The following is a 26,272-nucleotide window of genomic DNA, read 5'->3' as shown; positions in this document are numbered from 1 at the left end:
CCATTGCATTGATTCATGGAAATACCTTTAGTTTCCCATCTACATGGGTGTAAAGACACACAACCAGTCAGACTGTGACATTTTAAACTACATTTTCATAGTGACAGTATATATTTTAAGTGTGTGATCAGTTTGGAGGCTGCAGTTTGTGGTGCTGCTGAACTGTAATGCATTATGCTGACAGGTGTTTCCAATTTACACAGGGAGGGTAGGCTCGTCAGCAGCCTCCAGTTAAACAGCACAACAAAATACAGCCTCTAAAATGATCATTAAGAAACCAAAGTAGTTTCTGCTGTCCTTGTACACAGTATAACAAATTGAAAGATGTCATGTAATCATCTGCTGCATCTACACATTATATTAGTGAGGCACTTCTCGCAGGCCTGCAGGTTTTCCCTTCAGTCTCCATGAGGCCCTAGCTAACTGGAGCACTGAGTGAGGACGGTCTCTGCAAGGCGAAACCCAGGGCAAGAAAGGCCGCAATTAATTACTGCACCACTTGCAGCTGCTTGTTAAGCTGATTACTCTGAACAGACTCAAGGGAGTCAGATGACCATGTGAACACTTTGATCAACTCCTCTCTTCTCATATTCCAGATGAATACAGTGGCTGGACTGTCACAGGACGATGAGCAGAGAGATTTTAGGAAGTGTAAGAGCTGTCTGTTGTAGTCACCTGTACTTAATATAGTGCAGCGTGTTAATCTGATGTCACACAGCTGCTGTGAATGAGGACATGCATCAGGAGATGACAACACTAATTGAGATTGATTTGGACCTGTAAGATAGGTGTTTATTTTTACCATATGCTGTACATGCTCACCAAGAAGTTAGCAACTGAGAAAGAAAAAAAAGAAAAGTAAAAAACACAAACCAGAGAGCAGGATTGGGTTAGTTAATTTCCATCCAAAACATTTTTATTGTCCTCCAAACTGAAAGGTTTACCCTGTGATTTGGCTTGTTCGCTGAGCCAAAAACATACATTGCATTTCTTCAGGTAGCAGTGGAGGCATACAAAGATCTTTTTGACTGAGAGAAATTAATGGAAAGAGCAATACAGGATTCTCTCCTTCAAGTCACATGATGAGTAATCTTTGCATTCATGAGTAATGGAGAGAAGATTAATTTTCAGATCACGGGAAGCTTGAGAAAGTAGCGTCTGGTCTTCCATGTAAAGAGAGAGAGGAAAAACAAAAAGAAACAAAAATAAAACAACCGTGTGAAGACCAGGTCGTGTTTCTTCCATGTTAGAAAAGGCCTGAAAATGGTCACACTGAAGAGATTGTTTCATCTCTGTTTGCCTCCGAGTTGTGTCACGCCTTTACGTAGAGCATCTGTAGTGTGCACAAATGGACACTGGATATGCAATTCAAAACCAAAGTGCCCACAGTCGATATAAAGCAAGGTCACATGACCCAAAACAGGTGATGTCACACAAGGAGGAGGGGGGTTGAGACTGGACATGAATGTAACCAAACGCGGCCATCAGTCTGTTTGTGTGTGTGGTGTAGAAATGCCAGTGGTGTGGCACTCAGCACCGTTAATTTACAGTTAGTCAGGTGTCTGAACAAAAGAGAAAGACCTCCCCGTCTTGTGACTGTGCAGTTAAAAATGGGCACATGGTGATTTAAGCTCATGCTTAAGTTGTGGTAAACCATCCAAGCACTTCTTTAATTAATAACTATAAATACACAGCAGCGTTTTTACCGGAGAGGTTTCCGTCTGCCTCCTCTCCGTGGGTGAGTGTGTGACGTGTTTGTCTCTTAAAACGGCTAACTACGCTTTGCTCATCTGCTAGAGGAAACACGGGTTATGTGGAATTGATTATCAACTTTCATATAGATTTTTCTATAATATATTTATATAGTTATTTTTCTTTCTCTCACGCACCCACCACGCTTGCTTGCTTTCACATTCTCTCGTCTCACTACTTTTATTCAATGTACACAACGTAATAAACATGGGGTTGAGTGGGGAGCGACAGAGCTGAAATGACAATCACTGAGAAAAAAAAATAATAAAACAAAGCCAAAAAGAACTGCAGTCTTTTTTGTCATCCATTGGCAGTTGGGCCCGACTCGTCGGTCGGCCACGTACAATGGTGGTTTGAGGGGAGGGAGTGGCCATGTCATCAAAGAGGCGGCGCGGGAGGCTCTTTCTTCGTAGGTGCTGTTTTAGTCGTCGTTTTCGTCGTCTTGGTAGCTGGGGTCGTCTCCTTGAGGTTGAGGTTCTCCAGCGCCACGTCCAAGGTCATGACCTCAACACAGCCCATGGCCTCGAAGTCAGCGAAATTCCGCAACGAGCCGTGACAGTCGTCCTCGTCTTCAGAGGAGGAGGCCGAGGCGTCCTCGTCGGGCAGCAGCGTGGACAGCAGCAGCTCCGTCACAAACAGGCTCCTGTCGGCCCACTGGGCTTCACACGCCTGCCGCTCTGCCTCAGAGAGCCGCGGTTCGCTCAGCCTGCGGGAGAGAGGTCGAACAGTAATGACATAAGGGGATAACTGGAGGACGACACATGTATTAAAAATCAAACAGAGGAGAATAAAATAAGAACAGCTTTACGGATAAATTCTGTATTTTCTAACTTGGCCCTATTTCCCTGTGTTTTTTGTCTAAGTGACTAATGGGAACAACAATTTTTAAAATTAGTCCAGTATTGAGCGAGAGAGCTGCAGCCAGACCAGAAACAGCCCCGAAATCACTACTGCCAAACCCACCAGACTCCATAAAATAAACAGTAATTTTAACATCATGAAAAACGTCACTCAAAGTTGACACTTAAAAAAAATAAAAACTCAGAAAAAACATCTGAATCACCAACTCTGGTTTGGTTGAAATAAACCCTTCATTCACCCAGTTAGATGTGAAAATGGCTGGCTCCATACACGCTAAAATTACTGTTTACTTAAACGGAGTCTGGTGGTTTTGGTGATGGCGATTTTGGGGCTGTTTCTGGTTAAATAAAAGGTCTTTCTGTGGGGATGCTTTCCATAAATTGTCAGACACTTGGAATTATAATTTGAGCATGTCAGTCGCAAAAAAAAAGCACTTTTAGTGGACGTACACTGATGGTGCAACATGCCCCAAGTCATTTCTTGAAGCCTGTTTCGCCGGCTGAAGCGTTCTTGCTCAACACTGGACAAATTTCAGAAATTGTTGTCCCTGTGAGTCACTTAGACACCGTGGGAAAAAGGTCCCAGGTTAGAAAATACTGAACTTACCCTTTGCAGACATATAAACTCTGCACAATGAAGGTCAAACATCCAAGTGACTCTAAAGTAAAGACATTTAAAGTAGATGCAAAAACTAATGAGCGACAGTCCCACCTGCTGAGTAAAAACTGGGAGCTATGTGCAGTATGTTGTGTGTTGGACTCAGGTGGACCCGGGTTGGGGCTGGGGTTGGTATTATGATTGGCACTGGGATTGGGGTTCGCGGCAGCTGAATTGGTATTGAGGATTGCATTGGCCCGGCCCCCGCCCCGAGTTGCGTTTCGGGCCGTCTCTAACTGCTGACGCGCTGCCTGGGCCTGCTGGCGCTCCAACTGGAGTTGCATCTGAAGCTGTTGGAGCTGGGAGGCCGAGGGGCCCGAGCTGAGCTGGCCGCCCGCTGAACGCCGCACCCCTGACAACTGGGACAGAAGCTCTGGAGGAATGAGATGGAGAAAACAAGGGCTTAATGTCAGAAATGGTGATTACAACAAGGAGGAAAGACTTGGTCAATTCAATCCTGCTCAGTCTATTCAGAAAGCCAGTTCACCCAACAGTTGGCTCTCATTAAAACACAATCTTTAAAGTGGCATTTTCAAAGATTTCAGTCAGTTTTTTGGCAATACCTGCACTTTCTGGTGTTAATATAGTTTAATACTTCAGGTTACAGAGTTCTGGGGGCAGTGAAACAAACTGTTGTGGTTTTAATAAAGAAGTCGAGCAATAACTGGCTTGTTTCCATCAGTCTGTGAGCAACTGTGATCTGATTTTACACCGCACACGGCATGAGTCTGCTGACTGCAGGGCACAGTGAAAGGAGTTGGGTAAATCGCTAAGTTGGAGGTGTGCAGCCTGTCGCCTGCAGCTCTTCATCTAACAGCTCAGTGTGGCTGCTCCTGACTGTTCCACTACTCCCTGCAATATTTCCAATTGATCAGCTGCCAAAAAATGCTGAGAATGACTAATGTCTTGTTTTGTAGATGTATTTTTGAACGGTAGCACACTGCATTTCCTGTTACTCCCTCATAGTGAATGTTAACTTGTGTTTCACTAGTTAAATACTCTGAATGTAAAGCTGCAACAGTGGAAGACCTTTTAAAAATGTGTTAGTTTAACTGGACGTAAAAATAAGTTAAATTGGACACATAGTTTATCCCTTAAAACTAGTGTTTATGAGCTATAATGTCGCTGAACAAGAATCTAGTGGGACTGCTGTGCCGCCTCTGATCCATAATCAAAAGTAAAGCACTGTTACTCACATGTTCACTGTGTTACACCCACTCAGCAGTGGGGTTGTTGGGCTATAACTGGACCAGTTGGGTCAACGGCCCAGCAGGTATAGCGGGTCATTAGTGAGGAGGCTGCTTGTGAGGCAGACTGAACAGAGACCCTCATTATGGCACAGCTGGAGCTGACATGGCGAATGCCAAGCACTGAACCGGATTAAAATTGGGAACAGAATAAACAAGGAATTGCCACAGCAACAACTCTGCCCACACATTACTGTGTTATCCACAGTTCTTTCAAGACGAGGCATGTATAACATCTCCGTTACTGCAGCTAATTTATATGCATGTGTGAGAAACAATTTATATCGAGACAACTCATTAAATGTGACGATAAATGCCACACACTCAGTTTAGCACTGAGCACCAGTGTTTTGTGTGTCAGACCTCCTGCAGTTGTAGCTGGGAGATACTGAATTTGTCTTCTGCCTCACTGTGCTGATGTCAAGTATATAGGTTGTTTGCTGTCGTCTGGCACACATCAGGCTCCACAGCTTCTTGTTCTGCAGCTGTGAGCCTCAGAGGGAGCCTGTATCATACATGACAGCATGGGCGTACCATGTCACCATGACTTCTCCTCCGTGTGTGTATGCGTGTGTTGTGTGACTGACCTGCTATGGGGTCCATGGCCTCTCTGCTGTAGTTGGAGCTCTGTGAGGAGCTCTGGCTGGTGGAGAGCCCCCCTGTGGTGCTGCTGGTGAAGTGCATGTTAGACCTGCGGGCTCGTGGACCCCCCAGCCCACGTCCAGGGTGAAACATCCTCCTCACGTGCCGCACCCCACTGGACTCATCGTGAAGCTTGCCGTTAAGGAACATATCAAGAACATAGTGCTACAGCTCATTACAGTTTCCAAATTTGACATTTTTTTCATTAGACTTTGATGCTTATAAATGTCAAAAAAATCTGCCCTATCATGAACTCCCAGAGCAAAAGCTGATTACCTTGAATTTGCTTGTTTTGTTCAACCAACAGTCCAAAGCCCAAAGATATACACTGAACAAAAATATTAACGCAACACTTTTGTTTTTGCTCCCATTTTTCACAAGTTGAAACAAAAATCTAAAACTTTTTTATGCACACAGAAGACTTATTTCTCTCAAATTTGGCTCACAAATTTGTTAAAATCTGTGTTAGTGAGCGCTTCTCTTTTTTCCTAGATAATCCATCCAATTACGAGATCTGGCATATCAAGATGCTGATTAAACAGCAGTCTTGATCGAGTGTGCCGTCAGCATGTTGACTGCAGCCATGCCCATGAACTGAACATTCATTTCACTACCATCTCCAATTTCTTTTCTGTGAATATGGCACTACATCCAACCAGCAACACAACCACGAATCACATGTAATCACACCAGCTCAGGAGCTCCACATCAAGTCTCTTCACCTGCAAGGTCGTCTGAGATCAGCCACCCAGACCCAACAGCATGCACAACCGAAGAATATCTGCACAAACCATCTCAGGTCTTTTGATTCAGCTGCTGTCTGCCAACATTTGTATGATGCTCTCATGTCACAATGAACCCGTGCACAAGACACCACACTGGGTAACACCCACAAACAAAAGCTATGGTCCTCTTCAGTGAAGCTGAGGATGCATTTGTTCTGTCGGTGTCATTTAACTACATTTTTGCATCCTTTGTTTTGTCAACAGCACTTACTCAAAGTACTTTATAAATAGACTGCCAGACTGCATCATCAGTCCTCTGAGCCTCTGAGTGCAACTCGCATGGAGTGTTTCAGCTGGTTCCTGACAGGCAAACACAGATGCTGCCATTTTAACCCTTTACACAGTTTGATAAATAACAAATCCTTGAAGAGCACTCTTTTCTATGGCTCTCCTGAACAACGTGTACAGAGTAAGCCAGCTCATACATGGAGGCTTATTCCTGTATGAACTGCATTTTTAACCTCAAAAGCAATGAAAGGGATGAGTATGCCTTTCTGGAATACAATATGACTAACACACTTACGCAGAGCCTCAAGTTCAGATACGATTCTTAAGTAATTAAGTAGCAGACAAGACAAGACAATTCGAGAACACACTATTTTTGTGCTCCCAACTATTAGTGCCTTCTGCAGTTGGCAGGAATGCGTCACTGCTGTGCCTGTTACATGCCAGTAAAACAGGTGATAAAACCATAATTATGCACTTGGGATGTCAGGAGAACGGATACTTTGGTACCAAGTCGATGCCAAAATTCTGAAAACGTGATGGTACTCATTTTTCTCCAGTCAGTAGGCATCTGGGATGCAATCTTTTCCAACTTGATGGGGCAACACATATGCCTGCAAGTGTTCTAGTCTGGCACTAAATGCCAAAGGAAGAAGAGGACCATGTACCAGCACAAAAAACAACAACATGTGGAAGACTGCAGCAGTGCAGCTGCAGCAACAGCTCCGCCTTGACTCCTGGCCTGTATATTCTCATGAATTCTTCGCAATGAGAGCACCATGTAGTTACACAATGCTACTTATACCTGCAGTGTGACATGGCACTCGACACATGCTCCACAGTGTCCGCCCTGGGCTTTGTCCCGGAAGTCGCAGGCATTAAATGAGTAACAGAAGAAGACACTGGTAACAACATGGCAAAATCTACATCCAGAGCCGCAAATGTTTGGATGAACGAAATGTACAGAGCTGTAACGTTGTCAACCACGGTACCAGTTTGCTGCAAGCTAACCGTAGCTAACTTGTTTGTCGATTGTTTAGTCTGTGACGTAATCAGTCGACTGGATAAAAGTCCAATACTATGTCCAATAGTCGGACATACTTCGGTCAATAATCAATTCCCCTACTGTGTTTGTATAGTACAACAAGGACAGTAATCCAGTTAAAGTCGAGCTTTAACAGGAGTTCAACTTAACTGTGCATGTGATGCACTGACAGTGAGAGAGGGGCAGGACAAATAGCCTACCACAAAGACCAACTGTCACATCAAGTGCTGAACAGTGACAACAATGGAGGGGAAACATGTTAATATACTGTACACTGTATGTTAATATATGCTTCCTCACACACAGAATTTCATGAACTGGAAACACTGTGGCACTAAAAGCCTGTGTGGCTGAATGACTACACCTAATAGTGAAAATATGATGGCAAAGAAACTGTATGAAGTGTGTAATGTGGATTAGTAACATCACAGCCAATATCTGATCCACTTACTCCCATATCCCAGTCTATATTAATCCAGGTTGGACTGGTACAGCTCTACAAACCATCAAAACTACAAACGTCGGCCAGGGATCCCTCTCACATCTTGTGAATAACCCCAAAACAAAAACATGAAAGCAACACTGAGCTGCATTTGATCTGCTGTCTGGCAACACTCAACAACACATCTCATAATGCACTTTAACTGCCACAGTGTGTGTTATTGTGAGCTCATGTTTTTTTTTTCCTGAAGAGCTGCTCTTAAAGGAGGAAAGTAAGGACAAGGCCACACAAGCAAGTTTAAAGGAAAAATACAGATGAGCCCACTTGGCCTCCACTTTCCTCCTCTATGCATCAAACCAGTGGCAAACAGCGTGCAACCAACAGATCAATCTGAGTGAACTTAAGCTTGTCCCAATGGCATGAGACGCACAATTCTGTTAAGAACACTACAACAGCCAAGAAATCATTACTGTCCATATTCTGATATTTGGCCTCTTTCTTATGTTCACCCACCACAGTGACTGGGGAAACTACCACAGGGGGCTTTAATGTTATTACCAAAATGTCAACAAATGTCAGTTCCAGTGAACAAACACCTCCCTGGTGCGCTAATCTTTAAAATGACAAAGCAATCTGGGTGGCACAAAGTGCATTTGCATTTAAATATCTGAATAGTTTCCACACACAAAGCTTGAAATATCTGCTTTTCTTCACACAATTGACTAAAACAAAAATTCAGCTTGTTTTTATGCAGTCAATATATGAGCCAGGTTATGATGATGTTCGTGGAGGGGGACGCTACCACTTGAAAAGGATATCAAGTCTCTGGGTGCTCTGTGTTCAAGTGTGAGATGAGCAGCAAAGTCATCTGTCACATGATTCGGGTCGCCACCTGGCAGCGCTGCACATATGGGGCAGATCTAGAGGACAGGAAGAGAGAGTGTACACGTTAATACCAGCACACTTCACTGCACATTCAGCATTCGCCAGTTGGTGCTGGGTCCTCTTAAACAAACAGATCGGCAAACATCTATTGAACAAATCCTGTATTTGAACAGGAAGAGGTGCAATCTGAGGACAGCTCCGGCTCTGTGTTGAGCGTGGCAAAACTCAAACAGATGACGTGAAGTTGAAGGTACGGACTGATTTGAAATGTTTGACAATTTGGTGGTTTCATTTACTGAGGGAAGCTGCCAAACAGACACACATACAAGCTGCGCTGTATCATGCACACTGTTTTTTTTAGCCTTTATTTACCAGGGTTGTCCCACTGAGATCAAAGATATCTTTTACAATGGAGACCTGGACAAGAATGGCAGGAACACAGAGTTTCAACAATTAACATAAAAACACATAAAAAAAAAACAGCATGTAATGTTGTTAGATTATTGTATTTAAAACATTTAAAATAACTAACTTCCAGTGCTGACCCAGGACAGGTAGTTAAAGTATTTGACGAACATCCCTCTTTTCATTCAAAGGACAATGATTTACTGGCATACCCTAAAGGCTGGTACAACAGGACAAACTAAAACAATATTTGAGGTCGTGAGCTGCATTATGATTTTCTATGCTTGCTGCTGCAGCGTGAGACAAATGGCTAAGTTATTCACTATTGGACATTAATTGGCTGCCCTGACAGTCATTTACTCACAAATAGTAACACACTGACAACACCTTTCCTACCGAGTTATGACTGATAATGATTCCATCAAATGCCACACAAGGTAAGTATGAAAACATTTCATTTATAGTAAATTATTCTGCAGTATTTCAGCAAAGAGTGTGTTTGGTTGTGCAGGAGTTGATACCTGCTACATGATCAAAATCAGTTGGGACATTATTTGTACAATCTGTATAACAGCATTTAAATGTGCCACTCCAACACACTTTGTTATAATGGTTTGGACTTCTGTCAAGCACGTTTTCAAGTTGATTCACACATTGGTTCAACAATAAATAGGAAGCAGAAGTCGTCTGAAAGGATGACAAAACACAATATCTTCACTAATGATTACCCAAATGTCATGCCTTGTTATAAAGGTTGCAGCACATGGGGCTTATGTTCTTTAAACTATTTCTCAGCAGTGCAAACCTCTTTTCTTGCTGTCAGAAGAAAAAACAGTGAGCATCTATAAATAGAGCTGCACAGTCTACCTGACATCACTTGCAGTTCAGTTTCACTTGCAGAGTCAGAAGCTGACATCAGAACTAGACTTCGACTGGGACATTGTGAAGCAGGACAATAGGTGTGTATCCGTGCACATTTTTAATTGTATATAGCAAAAAAGTCGCAACTAAGTGCAATGGAAAACAGACTCAGCACATAAATGATGACGTACCATAACATTAGCCATTTGTGCCGTCATTGCACAGGCCACTGCGAGCTCTCTATGCTTTCTGGCTGGCTGGTACACGCTTATGTACGCCAAAGTTTCCCACACATTATCTGTTTGTGACAGCGCATCACACTATCAAAAATGCTGCCATGTATTGATTTTCTATTCCCTCCCTCTCTCCCCGTTAATTCGGAGCAATGACAGAATATATCTGCCATTTGTTTATTCGGAGCACAAATAGAATCCTCGATTTCTTTGAACAACAGCGTTCTGCATCTGACATTATTCCAACCAAGATTAGATGAAACCTCAATTAACCAACTCCCAAAATTCCCATAACAGCAGAGGATGGAAACAAACACACAACAGCATATTTTCAAAACCTACAGGGTCCTCTAATGTGAGGGACATTCTCAGACAGATTCAATTTACTCAATTGGGAAAAAATTCTGAGGTATGCGGGGAAAATCAACACAAATGTAAATGTTTCCAGTTCCTCAGATTTGTGCAAACATCTAGTCACAGTTTCGTACTGTAGATTGCTGTGTGTGATGCTTTAGCACCAACTTACAACTTCTGTGGAGGTCTCTGTGTGCTCTGCAGCCACGTGCTCCTGCAAGGAGATCTCTGTGTAGCCCATCCTGCCACAGTAGGGACATGTGAAGGCCTGAGGCTGCTCCACTGAAAACGCTTCTCCACCGTAGTACAGGTCTGGAGGGGAATCAAGATGGATAGTCAGTGTCAGTGTTGTTGCATGTTTTAGTTGAAACTGTCAGGTGTTAAAATTGCAGCATTTTTCCGACAGAGAACCAAAACCTGTATCACAGCTGCTACAGAATCATACACAATAAAAACTCCTGTGTAAAATCTCAACGTTAAGAGCTATGGATACAAAGTTAAAGCTTCAAAGTATTTTACCACACAAGAAGTCATGTCGAAGCCCATTTGGAGATGATTAATTAATAAACAGGTTCAATTCAGCCAGGTGTAGTTGACCAGAGATGCCTCCTAGTCAACCACAGCAATTTTCTAGCCTTGCCACACACCAGGAAACCATTCATATTAAAACATTCCCTGGCCCACTCACATAAAAATCAACCTGGAGGCAGTCAAAACAAGCTGTTAACACAACACTGACATATTATCACCTAATAAAGTTGTTATGGTGAGTGTGTTAGCTAACAGTTGCCTATTTACACATCCAGCAGACACAGACCACCATCAGCATTCATTTGAATAAGTGTTTGTGTCCAATTCTGACTTTCATGGTGGCTCTGTTTTCATCTCCACCAGCTTCCAAGGTAAATATCTGGTTATTGTATTGATAAATACTTCGTTTTGTTAACTGGCTCGTCACTAACTGTGTCTAGCTGCCATTTGTTGGTGGGCAGGTAAGGTACTGTGGGTGTCTGCTGGAAACAAGTTTGGCGATAGTGGAGAGACTAAACCAAAAGTGTGGCATTTGCAGGCTGCAAAAATGCTTCAAATAGCTGAGTGAATCTGCAGTCTTCTCTTCGGTTTCATCCATTCGGGATCAGAGGTGGCTGGAGCCTATCCCAGCTGACATTGGGTGAGAAGCAGGGTACACCCTGGACAGGTTGCCAGGCCATAACAGGGCTGACAAATACAGTCAGACAACCATTCATGCTCACATTCACACCTACAGGCAATTTAGATTCACCAAAATAGTTCATTCATTTGGTGGAGAACCAACAGGCACACCAAAATACACACATAAAAAAATTACAATCATAAAACAGCAGAATCTTTATGAGTTCGCACCTTCTGCTGTGTTTTCAGCAACAGTTTTTTTTTTTCCTCCAACAGATTGTAAAACAGCATTTCCAAAGTGTGAAACGCTGAATATCAACATATTATTTCACAGCACCAATGCATGAAATAATAGCAGAAGCAGTCGTCCAACAGCAAGAGAAAAGGTCCACTTAATCAAAACCAGAGCAGCCTTCCCATCTGAAAAGCCAGCGGCAGCAAAGATAACATACACTGTAACAGTTCAACTTGTGCAGGCTTATGAAAGCCACCCAAGGGAAGTTTCCAAAGACTACTAATTTAGAAATTTATCCTAATTATGACAGAACAAGAACTGCCAGTTCTTGATTATTTGTGAATTACTGTACAAACTTTGAAACCCCTAGTATAGAGTTTCAGGTCATTTGTTAATGGAGCTATCCATTCTCTTTATTTCTGGCACACTCTGTCAGTCTCGCAACTGGATGCACGTACACACACACACCCTCCCACTTCAGATGCAGATAAAGTCATACTTATTTTTGATAGTTCATTGTTGATACTCAGCTTACGACAATGTCTGACTCAGACGCACTCTAACATTCAGGCGATAAACCACTATGAGAATCCATTTATAAATACTGTGTGTCTGGTTCGGGGTTAGTTGAGCTATAGAGATGCCGCAAATGTTCATATACTCTGTTCAACATCTGTACTTTGTTGCCTCACCGTGAGCTAATTATAAGATAAAGTGAATCCAAGCGTTATAAATCACAAGAACAAACATAATACTGAATGATGGACAGCTCATGAAGGCACTCTGCTCATCATTAGCCTGATGTGAATATCTATTCTACTTACCAAAGTCAACTCGGGTTAATATACACTGCATGGGATGCTCTGTGGTGTGTCTGGTTGTGGTGGCACCGCTCTCGTAGCACGATGCACACAGATCGTAGTCGTAGCAGATTAAACATTTGTATCGTCGACCTCTGAAGTTGCCTTTTAAACATGCATCGCAGCTCACGCCTGAGGGAAGAGGGATAAGACGTGACAAGAGAAAGGAGAAAAGAGAGGTGAGATGGTATACATCAAAGTCAGCTTAATTTGAGTTGATCAACACAGCATGATATTTCATCAAATTTCATGATTGTAAGTATTATTTTATCAATACATGTAGATCCTACAAACACTTTAAAGTCTTCTCTGGTCTTATTAAGCATTACCTTAGATGTTTCAGTCCTTAACCAATTCTTATACTCAATTACAATGAAATTAACCTTTATATTTTTACTTAAAATAAAAATGTTAACTTCAAAACATTCATACACAAGAATGAGACGGTATTATATGGTATAATTTTCACAGAAAGGTATCAACATGCTTGCAAAAAGTGTATTACGCATGTGGCGCATGGATCATGAACACCTGCAAAATATAATGCCGTAAAAATAAGGTAATCCTGCAATAAGTAATACATCTGTTTACAGCAATGTTAGTTTAATTGAGGCTGTGACCCCACTTAAATTCTTGTGGTGCTGTAGTTATGTACTATTTGCATCATATTCAAATGTTTCTGCTTTGTTGGACTTTACTGTGCTATTTGTATTTTGTTGGTTTGTCTGTATATTCACTTGTGTCATGGTGGTGAAGGGACATTGCGTAAGCTGTATGTGATGTCTGTGTTGTTTGATTGCACCACAATAAAAACGATAATAACTATGGAGAAGAAACAACACTTCTTGGACACAGTCCAGCCGAAACTGGACATTTAAAGTGTCACATGGCGTGCATTTATTGCAGGGGTATTGCGTCGCATCATGTATTACAAGTATGTTACCATCCACCCTCTGCAGCAATCCTCTTACTTGGGAGTGACCAGCAGACTACTTGACTAGTGCCTGCCCTATTCACCTTTTAATAAAGCTAGACTCATAACACCCAGCTCATTCATAAAGCCACCCTGATCATCACTATCTCCAGTCCAGCACTATATGTAAAAGGCTTAACCTTGTGTGTTATATAGGGTAAACGGGACCCTCTATGTCCAAGCTCAGGGAATTCTTGATTGACTAGGACAGTCGTGCAGTCTCAGTGTATTGTATGTCACCAGGCTGTCTAAACTCCCTCATATCCCCATTCATAGCTAGCAAAGCTGAGTGCCACCCTGATCCTGCTGTGCAGCGGCTGACGACTAGCTGCTGCAGACACGTTACCGACTAACAATGATAACCACTTACACATCAGAAATAAATAACTTGAGGACTACTGACAGCAAAGTTGACAACAACAACACAGACATGGAAACTAAAGGCCGCTTGGGCCTGACTAACCTTCGCTGCTGGGCTAACCATTTAACCAATAAACCAGCTACTGTTAGCTTAACAGTTAGCTGACATGCAAGACAGCTGTGTTACACTCCACCTAACTCAACTTTTTACCGGCTGGTGAGCTCAAACATATAATGACAACCTTAGCTAGCGTTTACTTGACACCGACAACGAACTTCAAGCCCAACAAGGTTGGCCACAAGGACGAGGTGAATGTTGGTTTGCTAACGTTAAATGTTAGCTTGCGAAACTGAAATCTAAAGGCCAACTTTTACCAGGAAGGAGGCTAAAACACGCTAACATTTACGAGAAGACAAGCCCTCGACCCCGCAACGCCATCTGGGATTCGCTGCTCTCCTATGTTTCCTATTCTCGGCACTCCCCCTTGCTCCCAGCTCGTTAACGTTAACCTACATAACCTATTACCAGCTAGCTTGCAGGCTAGCTAGCACACTTAGCTAACGTTAACTAGCTTCTTCCGCTTGTATGTCAGCGTTGTTTTGGTCAACTAGCGCTGACTGCTGTACATTTTCTGACACATAAACGTCAACTGCAAGGTCCGCTGGATTAGACACACATTTGGTGTCCGCCATAATGCGTCCCCACGAAATTACACTGCAACCTTGCTGCTAACAGTAGCCAGCGTTAGCTAGGATGGGCTGCAAAACAAGAAATTCTCGGCTAGCTAACGCTAGCTCGCGCTGCTCTGTCAACGTTTTTATCACAAATCCAGACTTGCTCGAGCGCCCGTGTTGAAGCGTATTCTTACCTTCATGACGGGACATCCTACGAACACTAGCGCAGCCCCCTGCTCGGGCTCCCTGGCTTGCAATACAGAATAATATTAGTGAAGAGAAGAGAAGCCGGGGTTGGTTGGCTGTCCCTGGCCTCTTCCCTCATGAAGGATCCGGTCTGGCTCACTGCCCCCCCTCCGCCTCCTGCTGTGTCACTGTCCGGTGCGCTCCTCCTCCGGCCACAAGATGGCGGTGTTGTCTCAGTTTTAGTGTGAGGGTTGCTCTGGCTGATGGGTGGCTGAGGTTTAGTGACCGATAGTAACCCCAAATTCTTAAACTCTTTGCTTTGAACAGCTTACAATAGTTCCCCCTAAAACAAAGACTTTTTTAACCCTTTCATGCATGAATTATGAATACACCAGGCAAGATTTATTTATTCATCTTAAGGCATAAAAATGAATTTAAAGTTCATTTTTTAAACGTGCATCAACCAATGAAAATACTGATATATTTTGTGAAACTATAAATATATTTTCAATGCTGTTAAACTATTGCGTTCACATATTTTAACATATTGTAATACTGTTCAATGCCACTCCTCTCCCTCTTTCTACTCCTCCCTTCTGCCCCCCTTCCCCCATTGCTCTTGACTCTTTAGTCCCCTCACACACCTCCCCTGATGAAATGTGCATTTAATAACATAAATCAATTAATTTACAACCCCAAAATTTACTGCAGATTAAGCAGTTTCAAGGACAACAAAGTTCCCTGGTATTAACTGTAGTTGAAATATAGCCAGCGATGCATAATGTCCAGTTTAGTGGTCATAAAATCAACATAAAATCAATACTTGGAAATTTTATGACTCCTTAGATGCTAAAGGTCACCAAATTTTATTCACCTGCAAGTGTCTTGTATTACAGAACGGTTGGCAAGATATTCCTTTGCCATCTTGGTTTTAATATATTTGTGTTGCACTGACACAAAGTGTATATCATGACGCACTAGGGTCCACTGTAGTGGCTTATAGGCAGCTATAGCATCAAAACCTGTGCATATACAAGAAAATTGCTCTTAAATAGCTGTCCATTGTTGTGATCACTATGCATCATATGGTTTAATGTCGTTATTAATTATTTTATTAATTAAATGTTCCATGTCCATCTTTATGAACAGACAGTGAGACGTGTTTTCCTGTCACTTGACTTGATGGGGCTCCATGACTATAAACATAACCCACTGAAAACCCATTGAAGTGGGGTTGTATGGGGGACTTATCTGTATACAGACAGTATATTACATACAGTAGCTGTCAGTTGGCACACCCCCCAGTTTGGAGAAGCAGGCTGGAGTCCAGCATGGAAGCTAAGCAATGTAGCTACTCTATGCTGAGAGTAGTTTCACTGCTTTGCCTTAATGTCAGGCAGTGATTTCCACTGGGAAATGAAGCCAGATTCCATTGAGAAAAAATAGTGATTGCACGTTGATGAACACAGGAGCTGCTTGTCTACCACTGCCTCAAACAGTTATTTTGTTTGTGTTTTTGTGTGACTTTGGCATTTAAAAGGGTTGGATCGGATTCACCAAACTCACACAATAACACAAACTAACTTATTTTAGCAGCTGTAGACCAGCACCTCCCGTGTTTGGTGAGCTAAACTTATTGTTTTTGTCAGTGGAGTCTGGTGGCCTTAAGGAGAGCATGGATGGGAAACTGAAGATGTTAACGGCTTTCCTGTCAGAAGCAGCATGGTAAAGCCATAAAAATGCTCTCAATATAGCATACATTTAAACTGATAATGATTTTTTCAGGTGGGACTTTTTTTTAAGTGTCTAAAATATGTTTTGTTGCTGACCCCCATCCACAGCAGTACATTGCCTAGCTTCACCAGCCTGCTTCTCCAAACCAGGGGCACACCAACTGAGATCTACTGCATGTAATAAACTGACTATGGGTAAGTATCCCATACAACCCCACTTCAAGAAATTTGAACCATCCCTAAAACAGGCCTTATTATTTGTTTTAATATACACACACAGGGCTGACCAGAAAGCAGTATTGATTATAATAAAATTAATTAATGTCAGCCATGTAATATTCTGAGTAGGCTACATGAATAATACTTAGACCTACGTAACGTAGTTCAATGCCCATCACCTGTTAACCTAAAAAAAAAAAAAAATACCTTAAGCAGAACTCCTTAATTGTTCTTACTGACATTAAATATAAAATCCAAGTTATACAAAATAATATTAACAAATCTCTCATCACAGACAGCACTAAGGGCATCACTGAGAGCTTTAATTTACATTGAATTTATCACAATTACTGCAAAATGCAACTACATATGCACAGTTAAGCAAATCATTTTAAGAAGTGTTCAGCTGTGCAAACCTTAAAGCTTTACATCGCTTATCTACAGCTGCTTCCATGCAGGGAGCCTTCTTATGAGACACTGATGGGCCCCTCTGGTTAGTTGTAGATGTTCTCACTTGACTAAACTGTACCTGTAGTACTGAAGTAGCATTTGGGAAAAACATCAGTTCCTCAAGTTTTTCCACCATGAAAGCTTCTCGTTGAAGTAAACATAACATATTGTTATCTTCAGTATCCCACACACATGATAACTGGAATGGAGCCTTGGACATTCTGGTATTTTTAAAGAGGTGTGCAGAGAGAAACATGATGAAAGTAAAAGATTTCAAAAGTTAGAAGATTTTACATGAAGCACAAACCATAAACTGAAGTGCATCAAAAAGCTTTATGTGAGTCTGCCAACACTCAAACGTTGCTTTAAATCCATGGCTGAAACCTGAAGTTTTTACCAGTGACTTCAGGAATGAGTGAGAACAAGGGTGCACTAGAATAAGATCTATAAATTGCATTCTTTTTGCTCTCCCCAGGTCCACTTGATTGTTTTAGTATTTCACAGTGCCCCATTGTTGGGTCCTGCCAGGCAGACCTTCTAGGGCAAAATCACGACAGGTCAGCATAATACAGAATCAAACTGGCACTACGACTGGGCGGCTGGCTGAGGTGTGGGGATGGAAAGAATAACAATACCTCTGCATGAGAAGCAACATTAACTTTGAAGTAAATATAACTGCCAATGTCTGACATCAGTTTTGGTCCAGCAGACTAATTCTGGGAAGTCTTTGAGTTCTGTTTTTTTTTTAAGAGCTGCAGACTTTTTGTAACTTGACATTCAGATAAAAAAACACAAGAAAAAGGAGGGTGTCACATGAATTCAAGCTGTATTAAGTAGTTTAGTCACGAGCCAGACTCAAGCCAGAGTCCCTCTAAAACAAAACTGTGTTACTGCAGGTTTTAATATCAGTGTTAGGCAGGATTTCATGATAGAAATCACAAGTTTCTGAATATTCTCTCAAGACCCAAGTGCATCGTGTCTATTATATTGGGTGCGCAGGATGGATTTCACGCTCGACTCATTGCATCATCTCATTATTTGAACCCCACTGCCTCCTCAAGATGCACTCTCTGCCGTGTTCTTACAAGCATACAGTAAGGCTAATAATACGTGGGTAAAAATAGGACAAGTTATTCTGAACGGTCCTGTATCACGCCACAGTCTCATGCTCCTCCTTTGAAAGAGACATTTTTAATAGTGATGCTAACGTGAAAAAAATTAATGGAAATAATGCATCATTTATAGTGAAGTCAGAGCAAAGCTAATAGCATGGAAGAATTGGTCACATTTGAAATCTTTTACATGGACTGTAGATGGAAAAACACTCCTCAGTGCACTGATGACTCATTAGTGCTTTGGAGGATGGTTTACTATCAGTATGGCAATAAAGAGGCATAGTACACCTGCACCCTATGTATACACAACACGACACATTTTGCAGGTGATGTGACATTGTGTTGCTGTTCTTAGATTGTTTTTAAGCAGCATTTAAGGGATTTGTTTATGTTAAATTACAGAAAATAATTCAAGTAAAGAATTTGTTCAGGATATTTGGCACATTTAATAGATAGATAGATAGATAGATAGATAGATAGATAGATAGATAGATAAATTATGTCAATATATATAATAAAATGAAAAAATTAGATTAAAGATGAAAATAAATCCCGGAATTAGGGTCTTAATCTTCACCTCTAATAACACACTGCTGTCCAAGAGGAGTAACTACAAGACATCATGATAAACAGCATGAGGAGACACCCAGTCACTAAATAGTTAAATGTCTTTATGGCTCGCAGACCTCACAGAGCTCTTAAACCCACTGACCTACTGCACATTGTACCCAGCGGCACCACTTTGTTTCCATGCGTGCGCAAACGCTGTGCGGATAGCAGGTACCAAGGGCTGCTGGGGTGGCAGGTGACACTTCCTACTGGGCAGTGGGTGCTGATGTATGTACACAAAACAGTGGTGTTATTGTAGCAGAGACCCTTGCGTGAGTGCGCCCATTCTTCGCCTCATCAATTGAAACCGGTCGGTGAGCTAAGCTGATGCTTTGGCAGCGCGCCAGGCGGAGGGGACGATGCGTTCAAGGGGGGAGGGTGCCTGGCCATCCCCCTTACACACGGCCTGGAGCCTTTTAAATATTCCCATCAATGCGTAGAGGGGGATTGTGGGATTCCCGCATATTACAGACAACTGGGGAAATATATTTTTGTAAATGGGTCTACTTTGAGATAAAAAATTACGTGTCTAATTCTCTGGACGTGCCTCCTCACGTCAGTGCGTCACAAGTCATTGAAGATTTTCACAGTTTCTCTGTTTGGTTCCGGTTAGGCAACAAAGATATGAGCCAGAAGACACCAACACTGAGCAGGTTTTATGGTGGTTTGCGTCAGTCTGACACACACACACACACACACACACACACACACACACACACACGCCCTACAAGGGTTAAACCACGCGCAACGTGAGACGCCTACTACGACTTCATTCAGTTTTGCCACGCCTTTCAACGTAAACAAATGGGGGCTTGACCAATAAGATTCACGATAGATCAGCCGATGATCAGATGACTGAAAAGGGGAAACTATTTAAAACTCTAATGAGACACTTGATGCAAGTTTGTACGTTTCTCGAGCAGTGCTTGCACCGGCGCGCACCAAAACGCACCACCGGCTCCACTGCTCTTTGTCACCACTGGATTTAAACTCATTCCCCTACCTAACGCGCTACCACCGGCAATACCAAAAGAAATTTTATATTCCAAGGAAGCTTTTAATTCCTCCAAACTCGCCTGTGACTGAGAAATGAATCATAAAGCGCTTTTACTGTGGATTTTCCTACAGTGTGCTGCTGCGCTCTTCTCATCCGCTGTTGGGGAAAACGCTGTTCTTAAAGGTAAGAAATGGCTTTGTGTCTATTGTTCATTCATTTCTGTCATTTATTTCTCTCCCAGCCTCAAAGGGAAATGTCAAAATCTAACAGCATGGGTGCAAAGTAGGGCAAACGCGCGCTTGTGGGAAATCTATGAATGGAAAGATATACCAAGTATCCCAAACCTCACATTTCGTCATATTTCCCCTCATCCCTGCTTGGTTATTTTACATTTTTAGTCTATTAAGCGAATTTCTGAAAGCGAACAAGTGTGGTGAGCAGAGTGGACCGGAAAAACTGGGATGGATTTAAAAGACTGCGACGTGTCCTTTTTGGGAGCAGCATGAGTGTTGAAAAGGGAAACACAACGCCACGTCTGTGTGGACCATTTGGAAAGATGTTCCGCTGAATCCGCGTTTTGCCGCGGACCGCTCACTACCGTTTTTACTACCCAGCTGAAGTCATTTTGGTCTGTGTGGCCCATCACCAAAGGGTGTTGAGTTCATTTAAATTCAGATCTGACGTTTCTGCTGTGCGCGGCGGGATTAACGCAGCCTGGTTTGAATTCACTCACCCCTTCATCAAGAATCAAACACAAAGAGAGCAATTTAGGACCGTGCGCTCTTAAAATAAACATTTAACCAACATTTTTGTAATTAAAATTTATTAAAAATCGCTGGATAAAGTATGAGCATCATCTGGGTGTTTCCCAATGCTTCTTGCATCCTTCACATGCTTCCATTGTACCTTTTAGCCCCCAGTCCTGAGAGCGCACTCTTAAAGTCAAATGGCCTATAATTATACAAGCTCTCAGGCTGCAGCTGTGTGAAAAAAGGTGACATAAAAGAAGAGAAGCCTTGCGGTGAGATTTTGGCCCAGGGCCTGCATCTCCTGTACCACAACTTGCACCCAATCCATTGGCTTTATTGGAACAGATGTTGGCTGCAAATGCAAGTTGATTGGCTATCTCAGCCGCTTCCTGATTGTGTGAGGCATGATTGGCTGAGTGCCCTCTACATTGGATTTAAAATTCAAATTTTGTAGTGAAGTTAAGGTTGTTTTTTTCCCTTTTTGATTGAGGTGGATGCATGAGAAAAGCATGAGAGGATTTATAGATAATCTGAGTGTTTCCTCAATTTAATCCTGTATGATTTTTCCCTCAGGTGAAGACGGTGAATTGGATGGACTGCCAACAGACAGCAAAGCTCTCAGTGGCCTTGTCAAGTACAACATGAGGAAGAATTTAGATCTGGACCAGGATGGCTGCTACCTGCAGGCTGGGAAGAAGGAGTGTCTAGAGGAGTGTGGCTTCAACGCTACAGCCAAGACCATCTTCATCATCCATGGCTGGACGGTACGTATGAGCTGAGATTATTTTGTATCATCTCTTTCTGGCTGCAGTCCCTCGCCTTCTCTATGTGGGTCACTCTTGGCAAACCTCACTTCACTGAGTGAAGAGCACTTGTGCATTGGATGGAAATAAGCGTTGGCTCTCCATCCAGAGCGCTTTGATTGTTGGAATTTATCATGTGAATGTGAGCTAACTGGGTGCAGAGTGTCAGAGAGAGGTCAGCTGGCTGAATGACTGACTGACTCCAGTTTTCTTTTTCTCCCACAGATGAGTGGGATATTTGAAAGCTGGATGTACAAGCTGGTCTCTGCAGTGATGCAGCGAGAGAGCGATGCCAATGTGGTTGTTGTTGATTGGATAGCCATGGCTCAGCAGCTGTACCCCGACGCAGTAAACCACACCCATGATGTCGGCCTCAGCATCGCCGAAATGCTCAACTGGCTTCAGGTATGTACACAGTCATTTATAATCCTTAAACACCTGCGAAACTTACTTGGCTTCCTCTTATGGATCCATATTTGAGCCTTCTGCTGAAATTGAATGATTAAAACTGGGTCTCTAATTGGAGTCCTCAAAAAAGATGCTGTCACCTGCTCTGATGAAGTACCACAGTACCCGTGATGTTGCCAATCTGTGATGTAGCTTAGTCTCATAAAGCCAAGATGTCTTTATGTACGTAGATCGGAAGCATCAATGGATCCCGTAAACTCTCATATGTTTTCGGATGTTCGTCTTCTTTATAAATGACTTATGGTGTAGTGTAATCTGAGCTATCTTGGCAGTCAAGTCAGTAATGCTGAGTGACAGATTTGCAGCTGAGTACCTGCAAATCCATAAGTCCTGCCCTAAGTCCTGCCCTATCTGTCTTACTATAGGAGTGATTTGTTAGCATGACAGAACTGTCAAAACGTATTTGAAGAGGTGAAATATCATGCTCAGTATTGATTTTATCTTAATGATTGATGTTTGTGCCCTGTGGCAGTAGCTCAGTTTCCTTCTGGTATGCTGTCTTCCTGACTGAGGATACTTGATATATTCTAACAAGGATCAGGGTCCGTTAAGTACTTCAGAGGATAAGACAACAATTCCCATTCAGCTGGACTGTCACAAAATTGGACCAGTGCACGAATAGCAAGTGAGGAGAGATTCAGGCACCCTGCCACGTACTTGTAAACATGGACAAAGAGTATTTCATGGAGACAAACTGAGACAGATGGTGGAGGCGCTGTTGCATGGAGGGGACTGTCAGTAGATTCTGTCCGGGTTAACTGGGCTTGGCTCAGCTGCAGGCACGACTGATCGCTGCTGGCTAAAATCCAGGCTTTGCTCAGTGTGGGTTAGTGTCCAGTGTTGCAGCTGCTGATGTGAGTGTTGCAACTTTTTTTAACAGGATGAGCAGCAGTTGCCTTTGGAGAAAGTGCACCTGATTGGCTACAGTTTGGGCGCTCATGTGGCTGGTTATGCTGGAACATATGTGCGAGGGACCATTGGCAGAATCACTGGTAAGTTAAAAGCAACATGAATCTGCAGTAAACAGACCTCAAAGATGGTGTAGCCTCATTTTTCTGACTGTCATCTTTTTATTTCTGACAGGTCTAGACCCAGCAGGACCAATGTTTGAGGGTGTAGAGGAGAGGAAGCGCCTCTCCCCTGATGATGCCGCCTTTGTGGACGTTCTGCACACGTACACTCGAGAGGCTTTGGGTGTGAGCATCGGGATCCAGCAGCCAATTGGGGACATTGACATCTACCCCAATGGTGGTGAAGTGCAGCCCGGCTGTTCACTGGGTGACGTGTTGACAGTGGCTGGAAGTAAGTGCTTAAGAATTGGCTCTTTGTTTGCAGAAGCCAGCAGTCCACAACAAGATTTATCTGTTAAACTACATCAGCAGAAACCATTTACATCTGACATTAATTTGTTCACCTACCTCAGTTGGCATGACCATATATAGTACTCCATCTAACAAAGGAGGAAAATGACAGTCTTAGCTTAATATTGCCTAAAATTCAGACTATATGTAACATTTACATTTACTTTTAACTGTAGCACATCTAACCTGCCTTCCTCTTCCGCTCCAGATTTCATGGAGGTGATGAAGTGCGAGCATGAGCGCGCTGTGCACTTGTTTGTTGACTCTTTGATGAACAAGGAGCACATGAGCTTCGCCTACCAGTGCACCGGCCCCGATCGCTTCAAGAAGGGCATCTGCCTCAGCTGCCGCAAAAATCGCTGCAACAACATCGGCTACAATGCCAGGAAGATGCGCAAGAGGCGCAACAGTAAAATGTATCTGAAGACACGTGCTGACACTCCATTTGGAGGTGAGTCTCAGTAACCACATGGCCTGTAAATGCTTTGCCGGGTTTATCTGTTATTACTATAATGCTTACTTCCGCTAGTAAAACAACTCAACGATAAGATAATCACTGTTTCTTATCTTTAACCTCTGCGCGTTTTATGGTTCCCCGGCTGCCAGTGTAAATTACTACTGTACACACTTCCACGGTTGATCAAAGATTTACGCTGCATTTATGTTTTCTTTTAAGGCTACCACTATCAGATGAAGATGCACGTGTTCAACAGAAAAAAGTTTGACAATGCAGATCCCACCTTCCATGTCAAGTTGTACGGAGCCCAGAATGATACAGAGAAGATATTTGTCGATGTGTAAGTACAATATCTAAATCCTTTTCTGCAAAACCACCTTTTCTGACAACACCTCAGCATGACAACCCATAAAACCGCCGCACACTGGCTTGGCTACTGTCCTAAATGTACAACCTGGCAGCTATTCTGCCTGTGACACTGAGAAGCACATGGCCTGCTGTGATATGAAGTTGGAACTTGAACCTTGTTTGTACTGACCTTTTCAAAGTCACAAGGGGTTGTGATGTACAACAAGCTCAGGATAGAGGAGGAAACCCAGTCACTATCAGTTCAAGTTTCCATAGACGCATATGCCAAGTTGAAGTCGCAACCTTTGACGTAAAAGCACGACAAAACAATACGTCAGCAATCAGACAAGGCTGCTTTGGTCACTCACTACTCTTGTTAATGATTTGCCTTACTTAATGCAGAACTAGAATAGCTGACTTGAACAAACAGCTGAGAGATCCTCAGTTTTCTGGGCACCTGACTTAACCTGATTTCTCCCTGTTTGTGCAGCCATGATGAGACTATTGGTCTGAACCTGACCAACACCTTCTTGGTGTTCACTGAGAAGGATATTGGTGACCTGCTGAAGATCAGTCTGAGCTGGGAAGGAGAAGCCGAATCCTGGAACTCTGTCTGGAAGAACATTAAGAAGACGTTCTGGGCCTGGAACGCCAAGCCTCCCAAACCTGTGCTGGAAGTCCGGCGGATTCGCGTGAAAGCTGGGGAAACGCAGAAGAAGTAAGTAGCGTTAGCAGGTGTCTTAACACCCCATCTCATCAGGATTAATTTGTCTTGACCATCACTTACACTGAGATTTCTTTTTATGCTACAGGTTTACGTTCTGTGCCCAAGATCCTGCAAAAACCCAAATTTCACCAGGGGACTCCATAACTTTCCTGAAATGTCGTGATGGCTGGGAAGTGAAGCCAAGAAAAAGGTATGACACATGACAAAAGTTTGGATGTCTTGTTTGAATACTTTTGAATTCAATTATAGTTAATAATACTGTAGAGTAAGAGGAAGCTGTAGTATGTTGTGTGTGTGTGTGACTATTCCCAGTAAGTGAAACCTGTTTGTCTTGACAGGGTGCCCATGTAACAACTCTACACTTTCAACAACAAATGCACCATCACCATGGGGGACCCAACATGGATCAGCGAGAAGCTCTGCCTTCTCTTTATATGAGCACTTTTTGTAGGAGGAAGATTGATCAGCGCACGGTGGGAGGGGCTCTACCAGAATCTTGACTGCACCTGGAAGGTCTCCATCGGTTTCTGGAGACAAGGACTCTGGGGGTCTGTCCAGCGTATACCAGACGGCTGGAAAATGTTGCGCCGGCTGGAAGCAAAGGACAGTCCAAAATGTGTTGATTGCCCATGGAGTTACAGAACGTTCCTTTGTGTGGACTAGTGAGGTAGAATACAGATCTGTGCCAGTGGACATACACCAGCAATTGTAGTCGCTGTACTGTACATTTTAAAATATTTTTTTATTTATAAGAAAAATGGAAGCACTGCAAGACCAACGTTATTTATCAGAGCACATCCTACAATGAAGCATATGTTGAATGAATTTCTCCTAGATGCAGTATTTTGTGTGAGTGTGTGTATGTGTATTGTGTGGGTGTTTGTTTGTGACCAAGAAGTGTGCCTTTCTGCTGAGAGATTACTGAAACACTGTATAACTGATGGAGATACCTGATCTCATTGCACACAGTTTTGTGCATCGTGTTACTGTTACTGTATGTGGCTTACTTTGGGGGTGTGTTCATGTACATACTGTAAATAACTTTTTGGAAAAATAAATTCACCCGTTATTTGTAAGAAACTGTTGGCTTTGCTTGTCGTTTTCTTTGCATCTGTATTGTTATGTGCCTCAGTAAGGGTGGAATTATGGTTCCCAGAGTCCACGTAAACTATGAACTGTGTTTAGTGGTCGGCTAATCGTAGGCTGCCAATTTCATGAAAATGTGCAAAATACAAGCTAAGATTTGCAACATGAGCTCTGTTCCTTTCCTGTTAATTTTGATGTTTCATTTATCCAAACAGACTTTAAACCCATGCATGACTCTCATTTATCTGCAATTTGTAAGTGACAGTCATTTGTGAAACGTGACACTACCACCACTTGCAATCTGAGTGCAAGCAG

At 42.7% G+C, this 26,272-nt stretch overlaps 2 protein-coding genes across 2 annotated transcripts; one reads left to right on the top strand and one right to left on the bottom strand.

Moving 5' to 3' along the window:
• Positions 1 to 772: 772 nt before the first annotated feature.
• LOC126394730 (E3 ubiquitin-protein ligase KCMF1-like) lies at positions 773 to 14,995 on the bottom strand. The gene is made up of 7 exons (XM_050051750.1): positions 14,844 to 14,995; positions 12,606 to 12,773; positions 10,567 to 10,706; positions 8,475 to 8,576; positions 5,105 to 5,285; positions 3,325 to 3,643; positions 773 to 2,458 (listed from the first exon to the last, which is right to left on the bottom strand). The coding sequence occupies exons 1-7, from the start codon at positions 14,857 to 14,859 to the stop codon at positions 2,131 to 2,133; spliced, it is 1,254 nt and encodes a 417-aa protein (XP_049907707.1). The 5' UTR covers positions 14,860 to 14,995; the 3' UTR covers positions 773 to 2,130.
• A 4,841-nt stretch (positions 14,996 to 19,836) lies between these two features.
• Positions 19,837 to 25,929, top strand: lipg (lipase, endothelial). The gene is made up of 10 exons (XM_050051749.1): positions 19,837 to 20,141; positions 21,281 to 21,471; positions 21,736 to 21,915; positions 22,859 to 22,970; positions 23,062 to 23,280; positions 23,548 to 23,790; positions 24,016 to 24,136; positions 24,635 to 24,862; positions 24,957 to 25,061; positions 25,210 to 25,929. The coding sequence occupies exons 1-10, from the start codon at positions 20,051 to 20,053 to the stop codon at positions 25,220 to 25,222; spliced, it is 1,503 nt and encodes a 500-aa protein (XP_049907706.1). The 5' UTR covers positions 19,837 to 20,050; the 3' UTR covers positions 25,223 to 25,929.
• Positions 25,930 to 26,272: the final 343 nt, after the last annotated feature.

The sequence above is a fragment of the Epinephelus moara genome, chromosome 8 (assembly GCF_006386435.1).
Source record: "Epinephelus moara isolate mb chromosome 8, YSFRI_EMoa_1.0, whole genome shotgun sequence".
NCBI lineage: Eukaryota > Metazoa > Chordata > Actinopteri > Perciformes > Serranidae > Epinephelus > Epinephelus moara.
Note: the sequence above shows the minus strand (reverse complement) of the source record. Positions and strands in the feature narration are given on the sequence as shown.

Excerpts from the sequence above, each read along its gene's own strand:
- lipg (XM_050051749.1), top strand. The coding sequence starts at position 20,051 with ATGAATCATAAAGCGCTTTTACTGTGGATTTTCCTACAGTGTGCTGCT. Across the intron at positions 23,791-24,015 it reads TGCTGACACTCCATTTGGAG|GCTACCACTATCAGATGAAG; the intron begins GTGAGTCTCAGT and ends TTTTCTTTTAAG. Across the intron at positions 24,863-24,956 it reads GCTGGGGAAACGCAGAAGAA|GTTTACGTTCTGTGCCCAAG; the intron begins GTAAGTAGCGTT and ends TTTATGCTACAG.
- LOC126394730 (XM_050051750.1), bottom strand. Across the intron at positions 10,707-12,605 it reads ATTAACCCGAGTTGACTTTG|ACCTGTACTACGGTGGAGAA; the intron begins GTAAGTAGAATA and ends ATTCCCCTCCAG. Across the intron at positions 3,644-5,104 it reads GGCCATGGACCCCATAGCAG|AGCTTCTGTCCCAGTTGTCA; the intron begins GTCAGTCACACA and ends TCATTCCTCCAG.